This window comes from Suncus etruscus, chromosome 12 (genome assembly GCF_024139225.1).
Source record: "Suncus etruscus isolate mSunEtr1 chromosome 12, mSunEtr1.pri.cur, whole genome shotgun sequence".
NCBI lineage: Eukaryota > Metazoa > Chordata > Mammalia > Eulipotyphla > Soricidae > Suncus > Suncus etruscus.
The window spans coordinates 91,246,172-91,270,263 of NC_064859.1; the positions used below are offsets into that span (position 1 = coordinate 91,246,172).

General features: G+C 49.9%; 1 protein-coding gene across 1 annotated transcript in view; it reads right to left on the reverse strand.

Moving 5' to 3' along the window:
• CIB4 (calcium and integrin binding family member 4) overlaps positions 1–18,707 on the reverse strand; it is a 44,426-nt gene extending 25,719 nt beyond the window's left edge. The window contains exons 1-3 of the mRNA XM_049784496.1: positions 18,654–18,707; positions 18,293–18,327; positions 12,319–12,415 (exon numbers count right to left, since the gene is read on the reverse strand). Of these exons, the coding sequence (XP_049640453.1) occupies positions 12,319–12,415; positions 18,293–18,327; positions 18,654–18,707 (186 nt within the window). The remainder of the gene's footprint in view (positions 1–12,318; positions 12,416–18,292; positions 18,328–18,653) is intronic.
• Positions 18,708–24,092: the final 5,385 nt, after the last annotated feature.

Consider the following 24,092-nt stretch of genomic DNA (forward strand, 5'->3'; position numbering starts at 1 on the left):
TCAGTGACTGGGGTTCCAGGTATTTAAGAGTTCAATTTTTCAAATGTATGCTTTTTCTCTCTTAGAAGGCAGCAGTGCTTTTCTCTGTGGCCACATTGCCCAAATAATAATCATTTTAATGGTTGCATAGTTCAGATTCCTACATAGCCAGCCCCGCTGGCTAACATCTCTGAGGTGGACCTAAGGCATCTACAGAGAGCAAACTTTTTTTTTTTTTAATGAAAAAACTAATATGTGCAAACTAATCATTGCAAAATGCCGATTAGGTACAGAAAAAGATAACAACAACAAGGAACCCCAAGGTGGACATAATACCACACCCAAAGGGAGGATTCGGTAAATCAGAACTCACTGCAATTATGCGACCTTGAAAATGCTAATTACACAGACCATGGAGCAATGTGGAGAAACACTTTAAACCTGCTGGGGAAAAGCCAGCTTCTGGGTGTCTACAGTGAAGTGAGCCCATGGGGAGAAGGTGGCAAAGGAGAAGAGAAAAGGAATGTTTAGGTTGGGAGGCGGGAGTGCCAGAAATGAGTTTTTAGAAAGAGTATTTCAACTCTGACACGTTCATTTCACAGTGGCTAGAAGGAGAGTTGAAAAGGGAAAAAGAGCTACAAAGAGTTTACTCAGCCATTTGACGGTCCTCCCCAGGAGGCGGGAAGTGGGAGCTTTGTCTTGTCTTCTCTGCTTTCTTCTCTCTGATAAGGCTGCCTTGCAGCACCCATGGGGGGGGGGGGCTGCTAAAGGGCCTCCTGGCCTCCCCAAGGAAATACTCCTTGGGCATATGCAGGAGATGGTACCTTAGGTGTTCAGTCCACTTCACAGTCTTGCACAAGCCCCCCCAAAAAACAGCTGCATTGAATTCCCATATGCTCCATGGGCTCATGTGAGCCCATCATTGCCTGCACATTCAGCTGTGCTCTTCCTGTTCACACCATTAGCCATATCCAGGAGACCCCAGAGGCCCCAGAATCAGAGCCAGAGCCATAGCACAGGGAATCAGTCAGGCTCTTGCCTTGCATGTGTCCAATCCAGGCTCTATCCCTGTCATCCCATATGATCCCCCAAAGACCTCTAGATATGATCCCTGAGATTCAGGAGACTGTCCTGAGCACTGCCAGGTGTCACCCCCAAACAAGCAAACACACAGAGGCCCCAGGACTGGCTGCATGTCTCCAGTTCACCACTTCCCAGAATAGACTCATTATAGAAAGCAAAACTTTCCCCCAAAAGGCAGCACAAAGATGGTAAAAGACATCCCCAAGACAATGCTCACAGGTCTCTTTGGAGCCTCTGTTTTGTTCATCTGACCAACACATTCTCTTTCAATAAACTCACTTTGCTTTGCCTCAACCATCTCATTCTCTATGTATATTCTATTAGCACCCCACAGCTGGAACCTGAGGTGGGACTTGGGTTCAAATAGCACCTCCTCTTCCTTCAAACCCTGGAGCACCCACCTCCAATTCCATCACTAGCAAGCTTTGTGCCTCTCAACACCTCGGCTATGCTCCTGAGAGTTCAGAGCATCTGGGCTCCTCTCTAATTCTCTCATGCAACTGCAGGCTCTGGAAAGTACTGGGCTGGGCTCCCTGGCTCTAGGGCCCCTGTTCTGGTTCCTGCTCCAGTTCTGATCCCACTGGCTCAGCACAAGTGATGAAGGCAAAAAGTGGTGCTGTCACAGCTACCTGCTCCTGGCCCTGGATGCTGTGTGGCCCGGATAGATGAAACAAAGCAGCTGACCAGGTATAGCCTTGCCAGCTCTTCTCCTGGACCACTCTGCTGAATCCTGAGAGGTGAGTGCTGTTCAGGCCCACTAGATGCTCAGGGCTCTTGTGAGCTGCCAGCCACCTGCTCTGGCATTTGACAGGCAGAGAGAAGAGGGCTGAGTCCTCCCAGGAAGTTGGGCTGATGCTAGGGACAAGGGGGAAACGACAGCTCTGCTTTGAGGCTCTGCCTGGCCTCTGACAGGCAAGTGCCACCCTCCCTGACCTGGGTAAACTCTGACCCTCAGACAGGAAGTTTGCTTTTAGGGACCGAGGCTCTGGGTTCAGGTATGTTTGCCTAATTGCGGAGAATACAGCAGCAGGTAAGTTGCTGGTCTTTCGTGCAGCCAACCTAGGCTTAATTGGTACTCCATTTGGATCCTGAGTCCTGCAGAAGGGATCCCTGAGTACAGAGCAGGGAGTAAGATCTGAGCACCACTGTATGTGTCCTCAAAACCAAACCAGACCAAAAACAAAAAAATAAAAGAGAGCTGAAGTGACAGGACAGCGGGAAGGGTGCTTGCCTGGCACTCGGCTGACCTAGTTTGATCTGGTACTCCATCTGGTCCCCTGAACCCCACCGGGAGTGATTCCTGAATCAGAGCCAAGATGGGCATAGCTGGCTGAGAGGATAAATTCCTGGGTCTTTTTTGGCAAATTTATAGCATCTCCAGGTGTGGCCCCAGCCCCAAACAAACAAACAAATAAAATATGATTGATTGCCTATTACCCTTTAGCACTGCTGCTGACTCAAGTCAAATCTAATTCCTCTCCTCCCACCCACAGAGGAAGGACTCAGCTTCTATGCCCCCCAAGTCTCACTTTAGAGGAACCTAGAACACATCCCATATACCTCACTTTCTGAGCCACTGTCCCACTGCAGTGGTGTGGGGTCCTGCCATCTGCCTGGCCCTCTTCCCTCTGACTCCCTGCATGAGGCTTAACACACACCGGTGTGGTCCCTCCACCAAAGGGGCCTGGTTCAGTACTTTCTTATCAGCCTTCCTGGCCCCTTCAGGGCTGCTGTAACAGGGCCCATTTCTCCTTGAGGAAAACTGAGGTCATGCCCAAACAATGGACTTGACATTGTCAAGTCTGGTGGGCCTGGGAGACGTGGTGTGCCATCGCCAAGGCCTCCTCCAGAACTGGGCATGCAAAAGGTCTGATCCCCCCAATACTATACCACAACTGTGGTCGGCCCTTTTCTTTGGGCCTGGATAGAGGTGTCTTTGCTCTGCATCCCAGTTTGTGGAATTGGATGCCAGCTGGCTCATACAAATGGCAGGGTGTCTTCTCAAAATTCAGGCTTGGATGGGGTGGGGCATTCCCTCAGAGGCAGGTTTTATAGGGGTTGCAAATCCTGGAGACAGAGCAGGGGGCTGGAGGGCCAGCACCTCTCTGGGGCCCCAGCAAGAAAGGGGGCAACTCAGGGAAAAATGTTGTTTGTTTTTCTATTTTTAATCCCATCTGAGGTCTCTGGGGGCACAAATAAAGTTATCAGCAAAGAAACAGTGGAATAAAGCCCCAAGCCAGCAGCCAGGCTGGGCCCCCTGGGAGCAAAGGCCTGAAAATCTGAGATGGGGTTTGTTTATCTTGTGATCTGAGCACAGAGGACTGGGGCCAGGGTGCGGGGGAACATGTCCCCCAGCCCTGGGCAGCCTGTTCCCTGCCTGCCCCTGGGGAATTGGGGAGAACAAGGCCAAGACAGTTGAGAATGAGCCCATGGGGGAGGGGGGAAGAGCCACTTGGGAAGGCAGTGTGAATTTGCTTCTCACTGAAGACAGGGGGTCACACACCCACCTCCCAGCTCTGTATCCTCTGCCCTTCAGGGGCCTGGTCCCTCCTGCCTGGCCTCCCATGGAGCAGTGCTGCATTGCCATGTGTGCCCATGGGAGCCAGTCACACAGGCTCTCAAAATCCTTTTGGGGGGGGGGTCTGTCATGCCCATTTGTAAAGTAGAAACACCCCAGCCCCGAAAGCTGAAGGACCGTGCAGGAAGTAAGACTCAAGACTCATCCTGTCTCGAAGGGACTATGGAGAAAGAGAAGTCACGAATCACGGCTGCAACTGAGTCAAGGCTGCGTGTCTGATAGGATGAGAACAGGCAGAGGAGGGGGGAAGCCAGGAGAGCTGAACTGAGGGGCTAACAGAAAGGGGGGCTGAGCAAACTGCACATTGGATGATAGTGGGAGTTCTACCATCAGCCCTTTCTGGAAAGGCCACACACAGGTTCTCCTGAGACTCCCACCAAGATATCTTGTGTGTGTGGGAGGGGTGCCCTTCTCTGTCCTGAAGATCCCATCACCCTCAAGGTAGAGCCTACGACCACCTAGGCCTTGATTGGGGGTCTAGAGACAAAGTTGAGGCCAGGGGAATGAGGAGGAAGATATTAGCTCAGGCCAACCAGCATGGGGGAAAGGCAGAGATGAGAGGCCAGACCTGGCTCCTAACCAGGACCCCCTTCCCCCCTATTTAGGAGATGAGGAAACTGAAGCTGGAGCAGGAAGGGGTCTTCATCCAGGCCCCCACTCCTCGGGTCTGCTGATACTGCCATCACCCCAGCCGCTGCTGTGTCCTACATCACTGAGCTTTTTCTGAAACCAACCTCTTCTTAATTCTTTGGCTGAATGTCTAAATAAGGATTTTTGCCAATTCCAGGCCCTGCTAACTGATGAAGTTGTCAGAAAAAGATCTAATGATGCTTGAAAATGCAGGGTGTAAGCCAGCTGCCAAATTGTCCTCCCAGCACTGACTCTGCATCAGGGAATGGGGGGGGGACCCTGAGTGGGGGTGGTGTACCAAGGTCCCCTTTTGCCTTTCTGGGCTGTGAGGCTGGGAAGAGCGCCTCCCTCCACCCCTTTGGTCCTTCGTTCCGACTGTAAATGAGAATCCTGACCTCCCTTATGTGGTTACTTGGGAAGCTGAGGGAGCCCTGAGCCCAGTGCAGGGCAGACTCAAGTCCAATGGGGAGGGGTGTTCAGGGTGGTTGGCTAGCCTGTAGTCCAGGGGTGCGAATGGAGGCCCCCAGCCCCATTTGCTGTAGCACTGGGCCTTTAGCTCTTGCATTTCTCTTGTGGGGGTGCTGGACAGTCTGTGTGCCTCTCCCTGACACAGGAAAGGCTCCGGTGACCCCTGGCCCTTGAGGAGGAGTCTGGAGGTGGGAGCCTGGGAGGCTGGGCTGGGGTGCTCGGCCTCTCCCCTTTCCCACTCCAAGTCCTGGCCATGGGGTCGGCGCCTGGCTTGGGGACCCAGGAATCAGACAATTCCCAGGCAGCAGCCTGAGAGACTGGCTCCCCCAACTCCCGCCGGCTATGGAGGGTGCCTCAGTCTGAGACGGGAAAGGCCATTCAGCAAATCACCCAGGATCCAGGCCAGAATTTGCTTCCTGTCCCCCCTCCTGCCCTACATGTGCATGAAAACACATGTAGACTAAGAATAAACATACATGTAGGCATGTATACAATCACACATCCATATCAATAGGGACACACATAAGCGCATACATGAATACATGACACAAGCATAGAACTACATACACGTGATCATGACATGTATGTACACATACAAGCATTGATGAACATGTGTATACAAGCACAGATACACGTGTAGACATGAGCCAGGACACACATGTAGACCTGAGCATAAGCGCACATGCAGGATAAGACACACATGTGGAGATGTAGATATGTGTACAGGACAGTGTAGATAAGCATAGACACACAGGATCATGAACACATGAGCATGAGATAGACACGCCAGCATAGATGCAAATGTCAACCCAGTATGAACATGCATGAACAGAAGTGTAGATATGAGCATGGACAGTCATGTATATGTGAGTGTGAGACACAGCATGGACACGGGGACACTTCAAAATGTTTCCTGGTCAGGTTTATAGGTGATCTTCTGAGTCAGCACAACAACTTGAACAGTTTTCTCTTACCTGACAGCCACTAAACCCAAGTTAAGTGGGTTAACTTAAGCCAGTAGAGCAGGACCTCGAGTCTACAGGGAGCACGAGGCTGTTGATTGGGTATTCAGCACCTGGTGGGCACCCCCAAAGTCCTCTGAAGGAAACCCCCACTCCCACAGGGAACAGAAGTTGTCCAAAGGAGATCAAAAGTATTGACAAGCAGTTGGGGTTCTGGGAGCTTCCCAGAACAACCACACTTACACTGTGGGGTGGTCGCCTCTGCCAGGCTCTACAGAAGGCTGGAGGAATGTTTCGGGAGAAAAGATCCAAGGTTTTCTGATTTGAGGATGGTAAGCCATTATTGAGAAAACAGGAGATCCAGGCTGCACTGTGAGACCCTCTAGACCTCATTTCCAACTTCACTCCAGAAAGCCCCTGGCTAACATTTAACTCCTGTCTGTTCTCTAGGTTTCCAAATGTCCCCATAGGGACACACATCCCATCTGGTTCCTGCTTGGCAAGCTCTTCCGCACCCCACCCCATGCTGTCTGAGGTGTTGATCCAAAGGACCAACAACCAAGCACATGGGGGAATGCTCCTGGAGGAGCCCTCAGAAATGTTTCCAGAACTGGAACTGAAGGCAATTCTGAAAACAAAGCAAAAAGAAGGAACTAAAATGAGAGAAAAATGAGGGACTGACGCGAGCCAACCAGTGTCGGGCCACTGAGTTCCAGAAAGAGATGGAAGGAAATAGAAGGGAGAACAGTGGTGAGGACAAGAAAGCACAGAAACAGCAGAATGAGGGAACCCAGATGGAACAAGTCCCCCATGGGCCTGCCTAGCTCTGGGGACCAGGACCCCAAGAACCAGGAAAGTGCACAATACTGGAGTCACAAAGAAGAACCATCAAATTTCCAGAAAGGCAGCCAACAGCATCATCACAGACCAAAAACCAGGCAGCAGAAGGACGTTATAATCAGGTAGAGGCAAAAACACCCCGGAGCAGTGATTCCTAAGTTCCAAAGTCAAATGAGGAAAATGGGGGCATCGGTGGCAGGAAAGTTGCACTGGTGAAGGAGGTTGCGCATTTTATGACTGAAACCCAATTACAAACATGTTTGTAACCATGGTACTTAACTAAATTATTTTTAAAAATAAGAAAAGAGAAAAATGAATCCCTACTTGCTCTAAACACTCAGTCAAATGAGGAGACAAAAGACATTTTTATAGATAGGAGGTGTCCAATCCAAGCTTTTGTCCTTCACTTCTCCTTGCCTCTCCCCGCTTAAGCTGGCAGCTTCTGGATGATGAGGGGAGGAATCGAAGACAAGAGTTGGGGAGGTCTTGGAGAAAATGCAGGCAAACCCCCACCAGAACAGTAGGCTGAGAGAAAACGAGCCTCACTTCTGAAGGCCCTGGGGGAGATGAGGGTGATTGCTAGGGGGTCTGGTGTCAACTGTTTATAAGTAAACAAAGGACAGAGCCAAAACAGTGATTGCATCCCGGGAAAGATAGGAGTAATATGGGGTGGACACAAATCTGCTCCCGCAACTAGGGGTCTGAATTTTTAGGGACCAGAAAGGTGGGCAGGGCAGTGGGAAGGGTTGGGTGGTAGGTGCTTGGTGGCAGGGAAGGGAAGGAGTCGAGGCTGAGCTGGAACTGAGCTAGAAGCAGGGGTAAGACGTGTGTTGTGGAGATACGTGGATGCAAATGCCAGAATTGGCAAAGAGCTGAGAATAGTTGTCTCCAGGGAAAGCACGGTGGGTAAACTCATCCGGCAACTGGAATCCAGGCTGGCATGAATCATTTTGATCTAGAATGTTCAAAAAAAAAAAAAAAAAAGACTCCCATCCCTGTTGCTCATCCCCTCCCACTGTTTCTCCAGCAGCGGGAAGCGGGAAAGACTTGGCTGCAGAAAACCCGACTTCTTCACAAGCTTTTATGACCAGAGTGGCCAACCCAGAAGTCAGCCTCATGAGAGATCCCAACAAACGACACAGATGAAAAATCCAGATCCCACTGAGACCTGGGGACCTACTCCTGGGTTTCACACACTCTGTACAGGGTCCTGAGACTCTAGACTTTTCAGAAGTGACACTGAATGTTGGCTACACTGTGAAATGACCATCTCCTGCAGGAAGCTACCTGATCCTGGGGTCTCTCTCTCTCTCTCTCTGTCTCTCTCTCTGTCTCTCTCTCCCTCTCTCTCCCTCTCTCTCCCTCTCTCTCTCCCTCTCTCTCCCTCTCTCTCTCACACACTTATCTGTGTTTGCAGAAAGCAACATCATTATTTACAAAATTTTTACAAGAACAGAAACATTGAACTCATTCACATTCATATATACCAAAACAGAGCAGTAAACCAAAGAATTATTCCAAACAAACCCAGAAAAGTTTGAGTGGAAAGGGGGTGCTATGTTTGGGCAAGGCAGGGCATTCTCTTCATCACCCTTGTCTCCCCCGCCATGGCCCGTGACTGCCCAGACCCTTTTCAGTGTTAACCAACCTACTTTTTCCATGAGTGAATCCAAGTTAAGGAAGCAGAACTTTCTTCCCAGACCACTTAAGCCCCTGAGCCAAGTCAGCAGAGAACCCAGCACTCCCTGGAGTCCCATTCTCAAAGACTTTCCAAAGTTGGGTTCTGGGCAGTGTGATTCAAGCAGCAATGACCTTGGGGCGCAGAGGACACAGGAACACTGGGGTCCCTGCCTTGCAGCCAGTCTCTCTCCCTGCTGATTCGGGGAAGCCTTAGGTGGGACCAAGATCGGAAAGACACGCTTGAGCACAAATTCCCCCAATACCAATCTGAAGATCAGTGGCAGTCAGTGATCAAGTTTCTGACCACAGGAACAAGGCAGGAAAATTGGATCACAAAGAGGTACATAGGGAAAGAAATATTCTCATCCCTAGGACTCTCTCTTTCTAATACGTATTCCAAAATAAAGTTAAATAAAAAAAAAAACCAACCATCAACAAAATGATGGTAATTACAGATGACATATGTTTTTGTGTCCTTACTTGGCAAAATTGAAAAGGTTGGCATCTCTACTCTCTCCTCCAAAAATATGTTTTGGGGAAATTTTATTGGAGTAGGAAAGTCCAAAGTCTGGAACATTGTGTGGTAGATAATACAGAAGAACTCAGAGGTCAGGGTGGGGACCAATGCCAATCTGTCTTTGATGGTTAAGTGTTTTCTAGAACATTCTAGCTAAATGTGACAAGGCCATTCCTTTCACTGATAAAAGCTCTATCCTTCGGTGTAGAATTTTTTAGTTACTTGAACTTGGTTACTTGTACTCTGATGTCCACCACCTTGGCATCTGGTGCCTGGTTTTATTCAATTTTTTTTATTTGGGGTCTGGTATTGCTCTGAGCTTACTATTGGTTTTGTGCTCAGGGATCTCTCCTGACAGGGGTCAGGTAACTGTATGTGGAAACGGGATTGAACCTGGTATGCCGTGTGCAAGGCAAGTCCCTCTGGGCTCCTAGCCGGTTTCTCATTAACCAAGCAGAGCCCTTTAGCTCCCCCCAAAAAACACACCCTCCCCGGCTACCCTGTCTTCTTTGATGGGGCTTTATTTGTTCTGCCTAACACCAGCCATTCCTTTCACAAGCAACTGGTCTAAAACCACTTAGCTAACAAATAAATTCAAATCTAGCTCTAAAAAATAAATTTAAACCTGGTTCTCCCTCTCCTGGCCACCTAGTCCTTTAGATATAGCCACACCTAGGCACCCTCAACCTATGAAATAGTTCTGACTCTGTCAGAAATATTTGGAAATACAAGAAGAAACAGAAAATATATGACAATATGCCTCCCTCAATCAATGTAGTCGCTATACAAATTTCTCTAGCTGCATAGGTGGAAAAAGAACAAAATCCCAGAAGAGAACATGGAAGACAGCAGCCAGCCTTTAAAGTAGATGTTTTTGTCCTTTTTTTTTTTTTTTTTTTTTTTTTTTTGCTTTTCTTATTTCTAGTTTTTCTACAATAATTTGGGTTTTTTTCTTGTATGCTAATTTTAAATGATGACCATTGAAAAGAGAAGTAAGATTTTTTTTTTTTGCCTCCTCTTAAGACTCATTTCAGTTCCCAACCAGTACTGTCCTGTGAATAAGGTCTTGGGGGTTCTGGAGCTCGTAGAGAAACTGAAATACCCCCCCCAACCCCACCATACTTGTAGGTGTGGACCGCTTGATCCCTGGGCATGGTCTGCCTCTGACATGGGGCGTGGCCTGCTGCGGATGTGGGAGTGGCCTGCCTCAGACCCTGGACCAATTCTATCCTCACTACCGCAGTGACAGTTCCTGCTGCATCCTTCAGTCCATCCATCCATCCATCCATTCATCCATCCATCTTCCATCCATCCATCCATCTTCCATCCATCCATCCATCCATCTTCCATCCATCCATCCATCCATCCATCCATCCATCTATCCATCTCCCACCCATCCATCCATTTTCCATCCATCCATTCGTCCATCTGTCCGTCCATTGTCCACTTCCCAAGAGCGAGCCCACAACCCTGCTCGCCCTGTCCCAGGGGTTGTTGCCAGGGTGCTGTCTGGAACTCTGCCTTCCTCTCTCTCTTGTACACCTGGCTCAGCTCTCCTGAGAAAGGGACGGGTGGAAGGGGAACCAAAGCAGGATGCGGAGGACGTGGGCTCACTCCTGCACCACCTGTTCCCAGCACAGTGGGCACAGATTGTTTCATGGGGAGGAAAGTGATGCGCAGAGGGGAGCTGTGTCATCCTGGGGCGTGATGGAGCAGGGCCAGACCCTTCTGCCTGCTCCTCTCCAGGCACATTTGTTCCTCTGGGCTCAGAACAGAGAGCATGTGCTGGGTCAGCATAGACAGTCGAACCAACCAATGCTGAAAACCTTCTTGCCAATCTTTCAGGGGTGTCTTAGCCAGAATCTCAACCCCTAGGGCACCTTGCAGACCTGGGTACTTGGTGGTGAGCCATGAGCCAGGCCTGGTTAGAAGGTCCTGCCTCCTATCCAGAACCTTAGCCAGTCCCTGCCCTCCTTGGACCTTTCTTTTCCTAAGGATAAAGGCTGGAGCATTTCAAAGTAAGTAGACTAAGGTGTCTGGAAATTTCTGGTTGCTTCCAGAGGCTCAGGGATTGGAAGATGGTGGAATGACCCCTCTTCCCACATGCAAAGCCTGTGCCTAGTCCTCAGAACCATCTCCCCAGCACCTGAACTGACCTCTGAGAGCCCCTTGCTTTTTCTCTCTAGGACCTCAGACCCCCACATCCTTCTTTCATTGCAGCTAGATCCTGCTGCCCCAATTCCCTTTACCACCCCCAGCTTTGAGGTCTGTAACAAGGCTGTCATTTTTTTTTGGCATCTTTGCTAAACATGCCCCCCCCCCCCGTGTACCTCTGCAGGACAGTGTAGCACCTGCACCCTTCCCCCAATTCCTGACCCCCTTTCCTTCCAGACACACTATAATGGAGTCACATTACACAGTGTCAAATTTAAACCATTATTTATATCCAGAGGAACCTCTGCCTAGACTGACGTAGCCATGATTTACTAGGCTGAAACTGTGCACATTTTAATTCAAAATTTCAGGGTGCTCAGATTCATTCAACTTGCATCTCTAGGCTCCACCAAACCCTGAAGGAGCAGAACTTGGCTTTCTCCACACAGGGCAGGGTTTAGAGCATCCTTGAAGGATGAGTGGGCAGAGATGGCTTGGAGAGCACAGAAAACAGCTGGTCATTCCCACATGTCACCTTCTACCCAGGTGGGAGACTGAGAACAGGAATGCACAGCACAGAGAACAGCATGCACACACACTGGGGTATATATATCTATGTGCCTTCTTTGTGTGTTGGGATATATATGCATGTGTTCTCTTTGTATGTGTGAGTCTATATGTATAAGGTTATGTGTGTGTGTTCTTGATGAGCATGAGTATAAGGGTATATGTGTGTCCAGCATATATGTTTGTGACTTGGTGTGTGTGTGTGATCTGGGTGTGTAAATGCATATGTCCTGTGTGTGTATGCTGTGAGTGTATGTGGGTCCAGAGATCTAGTCCAGGTAAGTAGGAAACGCCCAGGTTTCCTCAACTCAAAACCTGAGTGTCAGATTCATCCCTCTTTTCCTCTTTTCTAACAGCCTCTGTCTGGGAGGGTTGGAGAGTTTGGGGTTGGGGGAGAAGGGACCTCCAGGGGAGATGGTTGTCCCTTCCTGTCCTTTCCTGTCCTTGGGGCACCAGCACCTGGACTCAGGCTTTGTTCCTTCTTCTTGGCTAACACTGAGAAGATTCTGTCCTTCTAGAAAGGCCCAAGTTCACAGAGGGCAGAAGAGAAGGACAGAGGAAGTCCTGGACCCATCAGTTGGGTCAGACCAGCTTCCCCAAGGCCAGCCTGCTCCTGAGGGACATCCGCCTCCCCACTTTCCTAGCCTGGGCCCCAAGAGATGAGAGGAAGGGTCAGTGTGAGGATACGGGGACTCAGCGGACTCTATGGGACCTGAAATCTCTGGAGGACTGATGTGGGCCAGCATCTAAGGACTTGTCATTCTCTCAGCTCAGGGTCCCCCTCTGGACCCCTGCTGGTCAGAAGCTTCTTGGTTCTGAGTCACCATGCTCCCCACTCCCAAACCCTCATTGAGACTCACCCTGAGGGCTGGCAGGGAGCTGACCTGGTCCATGGTCAATGTCACGTCCTTATAGCACTTGCCGGAGGGACAGAGCTTCAGGAAGGTGTCGTGGATGCTGGGGAGAAATAGGGCAGGCTGAGCCCATGCACGCTCCTGCCTATAGACAAGGACCAGGAACCAGTGGCCATTCTAGAAACATCACTGAAGCCTCCAAAGTGGCCCGTGGCCTGTGGGGGTGTGAGACAAGATGTGCCAGTAGCCATTTTCTGGATACCCCTGGGAGTCAACCCCAAGAATAGAGCCATAAGTATCCCCAGAATGCCAGCAAGTGCCACCCCAAGACAAAACAAACATAAAATACATGACAGTGGGGATGGGAGGGTGTTAGTGTGAGGGTCTCAGGGGGGCTCCACTGTGTCCTGTGTCTCCTGTCCCATTATTTCCCACCGTAACATCCACATGAAAACCATAGGTTATGTAACTTGTGCCTGAAAATTTCCGACAGTCTCAGGGGACATAGAGACCCCCTGAGCGATTCCCCTGTCTGTGCAGGACTCTGCCTGTCAGTGGGGGCAGTCCCATTCTCAGTCTGGTCCCTATTTTATGTATTATGTGACATCTCTAAACCAGGACACCTAGCTCCAGCATTTGACTGTCCAGTGGGGAGATGGGGAGAGCACCCCCATCAGGCTTCTCTGCTGCCCACAGATCCTGTCAGCCCTGATGCAATAGGTGATCTGACAAGCTGGAGAGGATGCTGAAAATCAGGGAGAGAAATACTGTGGAAAGGAGGGTTTGTCCCCACAGAAGGTCTGAGTGGCCACTGGGCTAAGGGGGTGGAGCATTGGGAAGGCAAGTGTCTGGCCAGGCCTGAACACGGGGGTATTGAGTCGTTGTTCCAGGAATTACAAAACTGTTCCAGGAATTGGTGGCAGGAGGCATCTTGTTTTTTTCCCCTCAGTTTCTTGTGTTTTTAAGAGTTCCCTGAGTCAGATGCCCACGTTAGGCCCCAGGGTGGGTGGAATTGTCCCCACCACCCCCTCTGGGACTCTTCTTGGGGACACCTGTAGAGCACTGTGCTCTGAGGGGCCATCGGCTTGTCATTCTCAGGTCTGGAAACTGAATTCAGGGAATCAATTCACTGGCCTGAGGTAGGTGGGACTTCCTGTGAAGGCCTCAGATCAGGATTAGAGGTCTGAGGGGGTGTCCCAGAGACCAGCTGGGCAGGGTGTGGAGAAGGAGTACAAAAGGGAGAGATCATCACTGCCCTCCTCAGCCTCTCACCAAGCTCCACTCACAAGGAACCCACAAACTTCCGACCACTCTGTGAGCAATGTACTGATGTGATTGTGTCTATCAAAGGGTAAACTGAGGCTCAGGAAAGCAAGGGGACATGCCTTGAGTCAAGTGGCTGAGTAGAGAAAATGAAGGACCCCACTCCCAGACAGCACCTCGACAGGTTAGGGTTCCTCAGCTGGCCCCTGGGGGCCCTCTGACTGCCTATGAGGGAACCATGTCTACGTCTCAGCTGCTAAGAAGTGTTTCCGCCTCTAAATATGGATCAGTGGCTCTAAACAGAGCTGGGAATTCATTGCTAATGGACTCATCAGGCCCAGCCAGCTGCAAAGCTCACCCTGTTTGCCTGCCAGAAGCCTACAGCTCCAGGTTGAGGGGTGGGGGTGACCTTCATGGCCAGCAGGCAAGGGATGGATGCTGTGTGTGATCTTATAGGCCTGGGGCAGAGTTTTGGGGCTGGGGGGTGGGGTTAACTCGAATACTCGGGCTTTGGGGGAATCCTGCCTCTGCCACACCCACTCTTGTGTCCCAGTCTTCCCTCTAATGATTTGCCACTGTTCGAATCCCAGGGTATGGCCTGTATGAGAATCAAGTGTGGGCCTGGAGTGATAGCACAGCAGGTAGACTGTTTGCCTTGCACATGGCCTACCCGGGTTCAATCCCCAGCATCCCACATGGCCTTCCGAGCCTGCCAGGATTGATTTCTGGGCACAGAGCCAGGAGTAATCCCTGAGTGGCGCTGAGTGTGGCCCAACCCCCTCCAAAAAAGAATCAAATACCCCCCCCCCCCCCATTTAGAAGATACTCAAGCAAGGCCCGGAGAGGCCCAGACCCTGCTGAGTTCTACCTGTGTCCCTGTTCCCATGATCCGGGAAGGCCTGAGCCCCGATGTGAGTGAGATTTTCAGTGCTCAGGGTCCCATCTGTCCTCGGCTGCCCAGGGTCATCCTCACTGGTCTTTCCCATTGGGTTGCCTTTAAGCTGCCTTTTCATCCTGTGACCGCTGTATGCCAGCTGCAAGGCCATGACCAGGGCTGTCTTGGCATGTTTCCTCCTTCGCTCAGAGGACATGGAAACAGCAGGAGAATGGCCCTTGGACTTCTGACAACCATTGCTTTGGGTGCTCCCAGCACTGTTAAGGGCTGGAGACCATAGTCCACCTGTGTGAAAGTTACAGGGACTTACAGGCCCACACAGCCAAGCCAGGGGCTAAGCAGCAACCCGGGGCCTGTGGTGTCAGGATGGCAAGCTTGGCACCACTACCTATGACTGTGTAGAAGCCCCAAGAGCTGCCAACCAGACCAGAGCAGGAAGACAGAAAATCAAGGAGTGCTCAGAGGCTAAGAGAGGGGGTGACCTTGTAGCCCCCAAGACATGCACAGGCAATGCCTTCAGCTCCCAAGTGGGAACCCTGCCCCAGATCAGGTGTAAGCTTAAGTGGGTCCAACTGGTGTTGGCCAGGCTTCCACTGCAGGAGTCTAGTATGTGCCATACTGCTTGGGTCCCCTGGAGTCATCTCCAGAGCTGGTGGCCAGGCTTGGGTGACCCTGAAGGTCACAGAAGGGCAGGTGAGTGAGGGCCAAGAAAGAGCTCCCTCCTCCATGCTCCTTGGCCATCCTACTCCGGGATCCTTTCACAACCCACTGAGTCCATCCAGCTGTGCCACTGGTCATGCCCAGGCCATGCATGTCCCTTTGGTTAAAAGAGCCAGCACATGTCTGAGAAAGAGGAGGATTGTCCCCATGGAATCCTGACCTTGATTGCTCTGCTGGGCCCGGGCAGCCTGAGGTGGCCACATTCTCTCTCTCTGTACCCCATGCCTGCTGCTCTCTGACCCACTGCAGGTGCGGTTGGGCATCTGCATTGTGCTTTCCCTAGCAGCAGTGCTGCCCTCACGGTGCTGTCTTTATACCATGGCCCTTGAGGGTGGCACCATCCCACAAAGAGTTCAGTCCACCTCTCTCAGGCTGGACATCCAAATCTGCAGCCTCTTCATCTGGCCTCCATGCCAAGTGCCTGTCCCAGCCTGCAGCTGCTTCCCCAAGTTCACTTGTAATAACCACAGACACACACATACACAAACACAGACAAAACACAAAGGTACCAGAGTAACAGCACAGCAGTAGGGCATTTGCCTTGCATTCTGTCAACCTGGGATGGACCCAGGTTTGATCTCCAGCATCCCATATGGTTCCCCAAGCCTGCCAGGAGCAATTTCTGAGTACAGAGCCAGGAGTAACTCCTGAACACAGTCAGATGTGGCCCAAAAACAAACAAAAAAACAAAACTTATGAGAACCAAAGCCCCTTGGGCCTTGGACCAAGGTGGTCTTTAACCCCAGCCAGATTGAAAATTTAGGTATTTTCTACTATGAGATAAGATGGAGAGAGTTAACTCAGAAACAATGAGCCTCCAGGAACAAGGAACTAGGAGTTGAGTGAGCTGGCTGCTTCCTTAACAACTAAAGTTTGAATATCCTTAACCAAAAGTTTGAATCTCAGAGTTTCCCTAGACAGCCAGAGTTGAGCTAGAAAAATCAATGATTGATTAAGACATCTATACAATGAAATAATTGTGCTGTTCAATGCTTGTGATTCCTATAAAAACTACTTGAAGGTTTGACTTGGGGTCCTTGTCAACTCCACTGGTTGGATGAGACTTGGACCTTGGCTAACTGAATAAAGTCTCTTTTGCACCTTGTATTATCGGTGGTCTTTGACTCTCAGCACTGTCTAGGGTGACAACTCAAACCCTAATATATTTCTGCACATCCTAGTTTTCTTTAGCGTTTCTGGACCCTCAGGGACCCCCAGATGTGGTCTTTGGCCCCTTTGAGCAAACAGCATTCCATCTCTGCTTCCTCTTGTTTGCTTGCTCTGTCTTTGAGCCTCCCATGTGGGGGACACAAGCAGAACCCCTTCACCCCTCTACCCTCCATGTGCAGTGGGGTACCCCCAAATCATACCAGGTCTTTCAAGCCCCCAAACCTCCTCCCAGATATGAGCACGGCCCTTTTGAGGAGCAGAGGCTATTAGAAGGGACCACAGCCTGGGAGGGCCCTGAGAGAAAGCAAGCAGATGTCCTCTGCCCTTCTCATTGGCACCTGCTCCCCAGCACAGCACAGACCAGCCGTGGCCTTCCCGGGAGAAGTGGGGTGAGCAGATGGGAAATAGAACCCAGGGGGGATTCACTTCCTGGCATGGGCAGACCATCCAGAAGGAAGCGCTGCCTCAGCCTGGCTGCCCCCTGAGGAATTCCTCCTCAGTGCCTGAGCAGATGGCGGGGTGGGTTCCAACCCTCTCTCCCCACCATCACCTGCCTCAGCCCTGACAACTTTTGGAGTATATGTGAGGTGTCTGAGGAACCTGGAGAAAATAGGGGGGAAATCATCGAATCACCAGGAGAGGACAAGAGAGTACATGTAGACCTGGCCAGTGGGTGCCACCCATTTTGATAGTGTCTGTGGAACTACTGAATGTTTGAATGCAGCTCCCTCACTTTGGACCTAGATATTTCTTCTATGGCTCAACTGTTAAATATAAATTTTATAGGCAAATGTTTATGGCAGTACTAAAGCCATAAGCCACTTAAATGTCCATTTTGGTCTGCTAAAAACAACTGAGGATTCTTCTAGAGGGGGGACTCCCTGGTGATAAAAATGCAGGGGAGAGGAGAGGCCCATCTCTCTGGGCATAAGTCAACCCAAGAGGAAGTTTGTGGAGACTTGAAAGTCTGTGAGCTCTGTTATAAAGGCCATGCTGAGAACTACAAACTGGGAAAGATTCACGTCAGTCTAGTGATAAAGATTTTGCCCAAAGACTGAATAAGAAAGATACTGGAATAGTGGCTGTCACGGGTCTGCAAAGAGGGGAGGGAGACATTTATTTTTTTATTTAGAACTTCTAAGACTATTGGAACTTTCCAGCCCTCTCACAGATGACATTTAAAAGTTTTTAATTGCATTGCTTTTTAGAAAATGTCAGTAGGGGTTAAACGGGAAATGGGATAGAGGTCATTTGGAAGTTTGTCATGTTTTTCTGTCAAAACATGAAAAGCAGCGAGTGAAGAGTAATAGTCACAGGAAACTCACAGCCCCGACTGTTCCCCATCTCCATGGTCGCCTGCTCCCACCTTCTCAGTCCCTGTGGTTGTTGGGGTGTAGCCTGTGTTTGGTAACATCACTGTCCTGGCCAAGCGCTTGAGGTGGTTTCTAGGTACCTGATGGAGGGAGGGGGACTTCAGTAGAGTCAATGAGGAGATGGCTCTGGGTCTGAGGTTCTGAAGCAGGTCCCTTACTTGTTCATCTTCAGGTTTGTGGGGAGCAGCCTTCCCTCTGCTATGTCTGAGGGTTTCTGTGGAGAGTCCTAGACTAGAAATGACCCTCTCCAGACTGGACTGTGTCCCATTCACCAGTAACCTATGACCCAGTGTCCCAGTGTTGGCCATGAAGAGAGCGGCTCAAGAGAGGAGGAAGGCCAAGATTCTCCCTCTAGTCAGCCAAGGGCCAAAATGGCGTCCATTCCTTTCCCTGTCTTCCTCTTCTCCATCCCAATAGGCCTGTCTGCCTCTGAGGTGCTGACTGAACTCTGTCCCCATAGCAACCTGACTCCAATGTTTACTCAACTCTAGCCACCCAGGAACTGTGACTTCCCAACCCCAGGCCATTGTGAGGCCTGCCCTGGGTCAACCTCACTCACCACAGGATCTCCTTTTTGGTCAGGAAAGTCAGTGCCTATGAGGAAGCAGAGAGTTAAGCGGCCTGCTAAGCCCCACTCTGAAACTCACACAATGGCAGGGAGAATGATGGTAGCCCTTGGCCTAGTGCTGAACTATTGGCTGGGGTGCCCTGGCCCTCCTCCCCTAGATCAGGAGGTGGCTGTGAGAAGGCGAGGGTGGGCACATGCCAGGAAAGGGGTGAGATGCCAGAGTGGAGCTCTGACTCTGAACAGGAAACAGGATGGAGGCCAAGCCTTGACACAGGATACAAGTGTGGCCAGACTAGGCCCCACCTCCTGACTCCACACTCACCCACACCTCCTGCCCACCTGCTCTGCCCACCTGGTACTCTTCCAGGTCATCCCATTGCATGGGGTGTCTCAGACACTGCCCCATGACTACTTCAGAACCTCAACCCCAAGGGCAGTAGGTTGTCATGGTGACTATATTCCACCTTCTCTACATTCTCCCTGAGCCCTAGTGGGCAAAGATAATAGGTCTTTTGATTCCCAGGACTATGAATATTCCCTGCCCCTGAACCCTGAAAGGCAGCCATGGTAGGAGGCAGAGAGCAGAGCCTTCCTGCCTCAGAGGCCCTGCCCAGTCATGAAGCCCACATCTGGCCCAGATAGTGAAACCCTCACTAACCCCTCAGCTTGAGTCTCCCACTCTGAGCCCATGTTTCCTCCTATTACTATCAAAGAAGCAAAAAAAAAAAAATCGAAACAACCCCAAGTGCCCAAGAACAGATGATGGAAAAAGAAGCTATGTGTGGTACCCACCATAGAATATGATGCAGCCAGGAGAAAAGATGATCTACACACACACCACACAAACACCATCCACAACACATCACACACAATCTGGGGAGATATGGTGCTCAAAATGTCAGGGAGAGAGAAGGCTCTGACCTGGCCTTTGCAGTGGGATTTGAGTGGCCATTTTAATGTTGTAGTCCAGCGTGCCACTGGTACCATGGGCTATATCTGAGGGTCCAGGGTTCAGGCCCCTGTTCAGGTGCCAGTTGTAAAATAAAAATAAAATTCCACAAACTGGCACAACCCCCCTCCCCCAGGCATAGTTCTTCTAACCCCTTGAGGCAGACAGGTCTGATGGAGAAGGATAGTGTCAGAGAAATAATACTAAGCCAGTCAAAAGATTAATCAGAGTTAGTCTGCTTTTTCCTCATGGCATTTTTGCCTCAAGGCCTCTCTTTGCCATGTTCTCTCTCTGCCAGAACTTCTTCCTCTTTATTATACAGAACCAAATCCTCCAGGGTGGGGGAAGGTCTTGTAATCCAGGTGGGCTTTTACATACCAATAGAAGATATTTAGGGGAAAAGGAAGTTGAGGAGGAAACCATTGTTTAGGGCTGTAAGTTAGTATCACCTTACAGTGGCCCACCATGTTCTCATATGTACAATGGATGTGATCATGGCCTCCTTCCTAGGTTGAAAGCATAAAGGTGATCGAGCCCTGCATGGAGGGTGCTGAGTCTTGGAGGGGGCGAGGCACTAGAGGACAGGCAGTCTCTCAACACCAGCGTCTCCTCCTGTGCTCTGGGCCACCAGCTTTCTGTCCCTCTCCAGTAGCTCAGTTGTGATGGTCAGGGAATGGTGATGTCAGTTGGTCAAAACAGTCACCAGTCTGTATGGGAGTATGAAGCCCTAGCACCCTCTAGTCTGTCTGTGGCTCAATGTTCACTCCCTGGGAGGGCCCTGAGGCATGAAGGAAGTGGTCCCCGAGAAAGAAACCATTTCATTGAGTCAACCATGTCACTTGGCCCAGGAGTTGACAGACTCCAGATATGAAGTTTGCAGTGTGCCCCCTCCCAGAGTCCTCTGTGCCTTAGATTGGTCTTAGCTACTTGCTTCCCCTCTGCTGGCCGCATCCAGTATCAGGAAACAACCTCACCAGTGCTTCTTCATCTGCCTGGTGCTTAGTTATTGGTACAGGTCCTCAGAAACATGGGGTGGGGTGGAGGATGTTGGAAGGATTTATTTCATTCATGCAAGTGCAGATGGGTAAGGGCAATGCAGCCTTGAGGTTCCCACACTGCAGGAGAGGAGTTTTGAGTCCACACCCCAGGAAGCTAGGGCTGCTTTCCCTAGTTATATCTTTAGGGCCCTTCAGTTTCCTGGGGGTTCAAGTGGTCCCAGGCAGTGGCTAGTGTGCACCTTTAACATGTGACGAAAAAAGAGAACAGTTCCTCAAAGCTCAGAGCACAGAGCTGATCACTCAGTCAGTGGTCCTCAAACTATGGCCCGCGGGCCACATATTGTATTTGTATCTGTTTTGTTTCTTCATTGCAAAATAAGATACATGCAGTGTGCATAAGAATTAGTTCATAAGTTTTGTTTTTACTATAGTCAGACCCTCCAATGGTCTGAGGGACAGTGAACTGGCCCCCTGTTTAAAAAGTTTGAGGACCCCTGATTCAGATGGTCCACAGGGAGCAAGGCAGGGTAAAGGACCCCAGCAGGGCCAAACATTCCGGAATAGTAGCATCCTTTAGCTCTGTGCCCCCATCAAAGAGCGGTGCAGCAGGGAGGGTGGGCTGGGCACAGGGACACTCAGAAAGCTGAGTGATGAGGTGTGGAGTGTGTTGGTCCAAGCGAGACAAAGGAACTGTTCTTGGCCCTAAAGCAACAGCATTAACTGGAATGGAATCATGCTTGGATTTTCATCTGTTGGTTCCTAGGGTAACTTGCATTCTGGAAATGCTGCAGGTTTGCCATTTGTAACTGTGATCTAGAGTTTCCTTCATGCATGTAGCTGGTTAATAAAAAGACACGGGAGCCCACTTAAAGAAAATATTAACTGATTATACAAAAGGTGGAAGAATTTACCCACCATCCCAAAGCATCCCCTAAAAAAAAAAAAAGATTTGCAAATTGTTCCTTTCTCCTTCCCACACATAAATACTCACTTATACATACTCTATATACACATACAAATATATACACTCACAAATACATGTATGTATATACAGATGCACACATACACTGCTAGACACTCATACACACAATGCTAGTGGACACTCACACACATATTCAAATACACACATGCTGAGGCTCAGTTATTTCATCCAAGAACTCATTTTTACTGGTTCTAACAAATAATATTAATAAGATCATCTCTCATTTGTATATTTCTTTCTAATGCCAAAGAAATCAAAGCATAGATTCCTTTAAGGAAAAAAAAAAAAGGAAGGAGCAGAACCCATGGTTCTGTCTGTTTTTTCTGCTATCCCTCTTCAGTGGGGGACTTGAAAATGGGCGCCACTGAGCATGACAGCCAGCCAGGCATTGCCCTACCAGCTGTGGGTACCCGCCTCGGGCCAAGAAGGAATACATTCTTCCCGAGGTTTCCCTCACCCTCAGGGAACTTCACTGCCCATTAAAGCTGCCCGTTAAAGTTGCCATTTATAACTGTGTTCTAGAGTTTCCTTTATAAATATAGCTGTTTAATGGAAAGAAATAGGAGCCCAGTTAAAGAGAACATCAAGTAGATACTTACAGAGGTGCTAGGGGCCAGAGTGGCAGTACAATGGGTAGAGCATTTGCCTCGCACATGGCCAACCTGGGTTCGATTCCCGGCATCTCATATGATGCCCCAAGCACTTCCAGAAATAATTCCTGAGTGCAGAGCCAGGAGCAACCCCTGAGCATTGAAGGATGTGGCCCAACAAAACCAAACAAACAAAAGATCTTGTCTCGTCACAATGTGAACTATTGTTCTTTGGCAGTAGAGACCAGAGAGGACCTGATGGGTCTCTAAAACGCAGGGCTGAGAGAAGGAAGGCAGATGCCAGTCTGCTTCTGTGTGGTTACTACATCAGTGAGTTCCAGGACAGGCAAAATCACGGAGACCACAGCGGGATCCAGAGTTTCTAGGACTCTGCACAGAATCACAAGGAGATGGATTCATGCATGGCTGCAGAGTTTCTTTTTGGAAAACCTCCTAGGTGTCAAGAGATATCCCTGGGTCTGCAGAATAGTTGGAGGGAAGCATTCCAAAATAAATCAGATGGTAGTGATGGTTGCGATATTCTGTGAATATGCAAAAAAAAAAGGGGGGGATCCAGTTGGAGGAGTGAATTGTACGATGTGTCAACCGTATCTTCATCAGGAGGTTATTAAAAGTCATTTTCAGGAGTATTTATGTGGTGACTTAATGCTGCTCTAGGAGACCCCATAAATATGAGCAGACTAGCCTGTCGGTGATACTAGAAATACTTCTAGGTTGATTCCCACATCCTGGGAGTTCTAAGCAGGGACTGGGGGGTGGGGAAGTTGGGGAGGGGTGAGGATACTTCCAACAGGAGGGCTGGATGGGGCTGGGGTGCACAAGACACTTTCCAACTCTACAGATCCAGATGCTGAGTAAGTTTCTGGGAGGCAAGACCAGAGGTCAGAGGTGGACTTGAAGATATCGCTAAGAGCCTGGGCTAGGACATTAGGTGCCAAAGGATGGAAAGAACAAACAATCTACCTTTATGACTTAAAAACAGAGAGGAGGAAGGTATGAGGGACCAGGTGGCCAAGCACTCATACTCAGGGGTGGAGGGTATGGGTGCCTAGAATGTCCCTGGGTGCTGAGAGGAATGGGGAGGGGTGGGTGTAAGCTACACAACGAGGCTTGTGCGCCCAAGTGGTTACAAAGCCCACAGACTTGAGAATTCACTTAGATGCTACCAGAATTCTGGAGGTCACTGGACTTAGAACACATTTGAGATAGGGACCAGTCTGTGATGGCGTAGACACAGGGGTCTTCAAACTATGGCCCGCGGGCCACATATTTTATTTATTCCCATTTTGTTTCTTCACTTCTAAATAAGATATATGCAGTGTGCATAGAAATTTGTTCATAATTTTTGTTTTTACTATAATCTGGCCCGTAGTTTGAGGACCCCTGGGAGGAAAGGCCAGGACTGCAGGTGTGAGGGGTCACAGATGTTGGGGCTGACCCTTCTGTAACATAACTGTGGTTTGGAGGGCAGGATCTGGGCGCTTCCGACAATCCCCCTGATCACTGTGTTTGATCATGTCAGCTCGATTGATGGAATCCTTGCTCTGGGGACTCACTGTGACCGCCACCCTGCCCTCTGGAGGACGGTTACATCACCATCTGGCGCGGAGGCGAACCCGCTAATCACATCTCTGCTTTCGGGCAGGCGGGCCCCATCCTGACTCATCCCATCCGGGGATGCAAATGGTCTGAGCGGGCCCTGTGAATAGCAAACATCCTTCTGGACCCAGGATGTGAATAGCAAACATCCTTCTGGACCCAGGATCTCAAGGTGACCACTCAGGAGCACAATACACAGGCCCCCTACCCAATCTCTTGTCACACAAACAGTTCAGTAGTTAGAGCACATGCTGAGCATGCGCCCTCCCTCCCCAAATTCCATTCTTGGCACTTCACAGGTCCTCAGGTTCAGCCCTGGTGGTCTCCAAACACCACCAGAATGGCACCAGGCATCCCTCAGCGTCACAGGCCTGACTGTCACCACACACTCAGGCTCTTGCATGGACCCGCCATTCTTCTTAGCAGAGACTTCCTGGGCACTGTATGGGAGCCCTCTCCAAAATAAGTTCACCCAAAGAAAGAAAGGGGACAGCTAACATTCTGACATTGCATCGAAGTAAGTAGCTTCCGCATCTCAAAGGAAATGATGACCAGGGTACAAAGATTGCCCTTGGAATAGGAGAGATTATTTACCCAATGCACTGGTAGAATTTAACAAGAAAAAGATATCAAAAAACTGGAGAAGTGATGA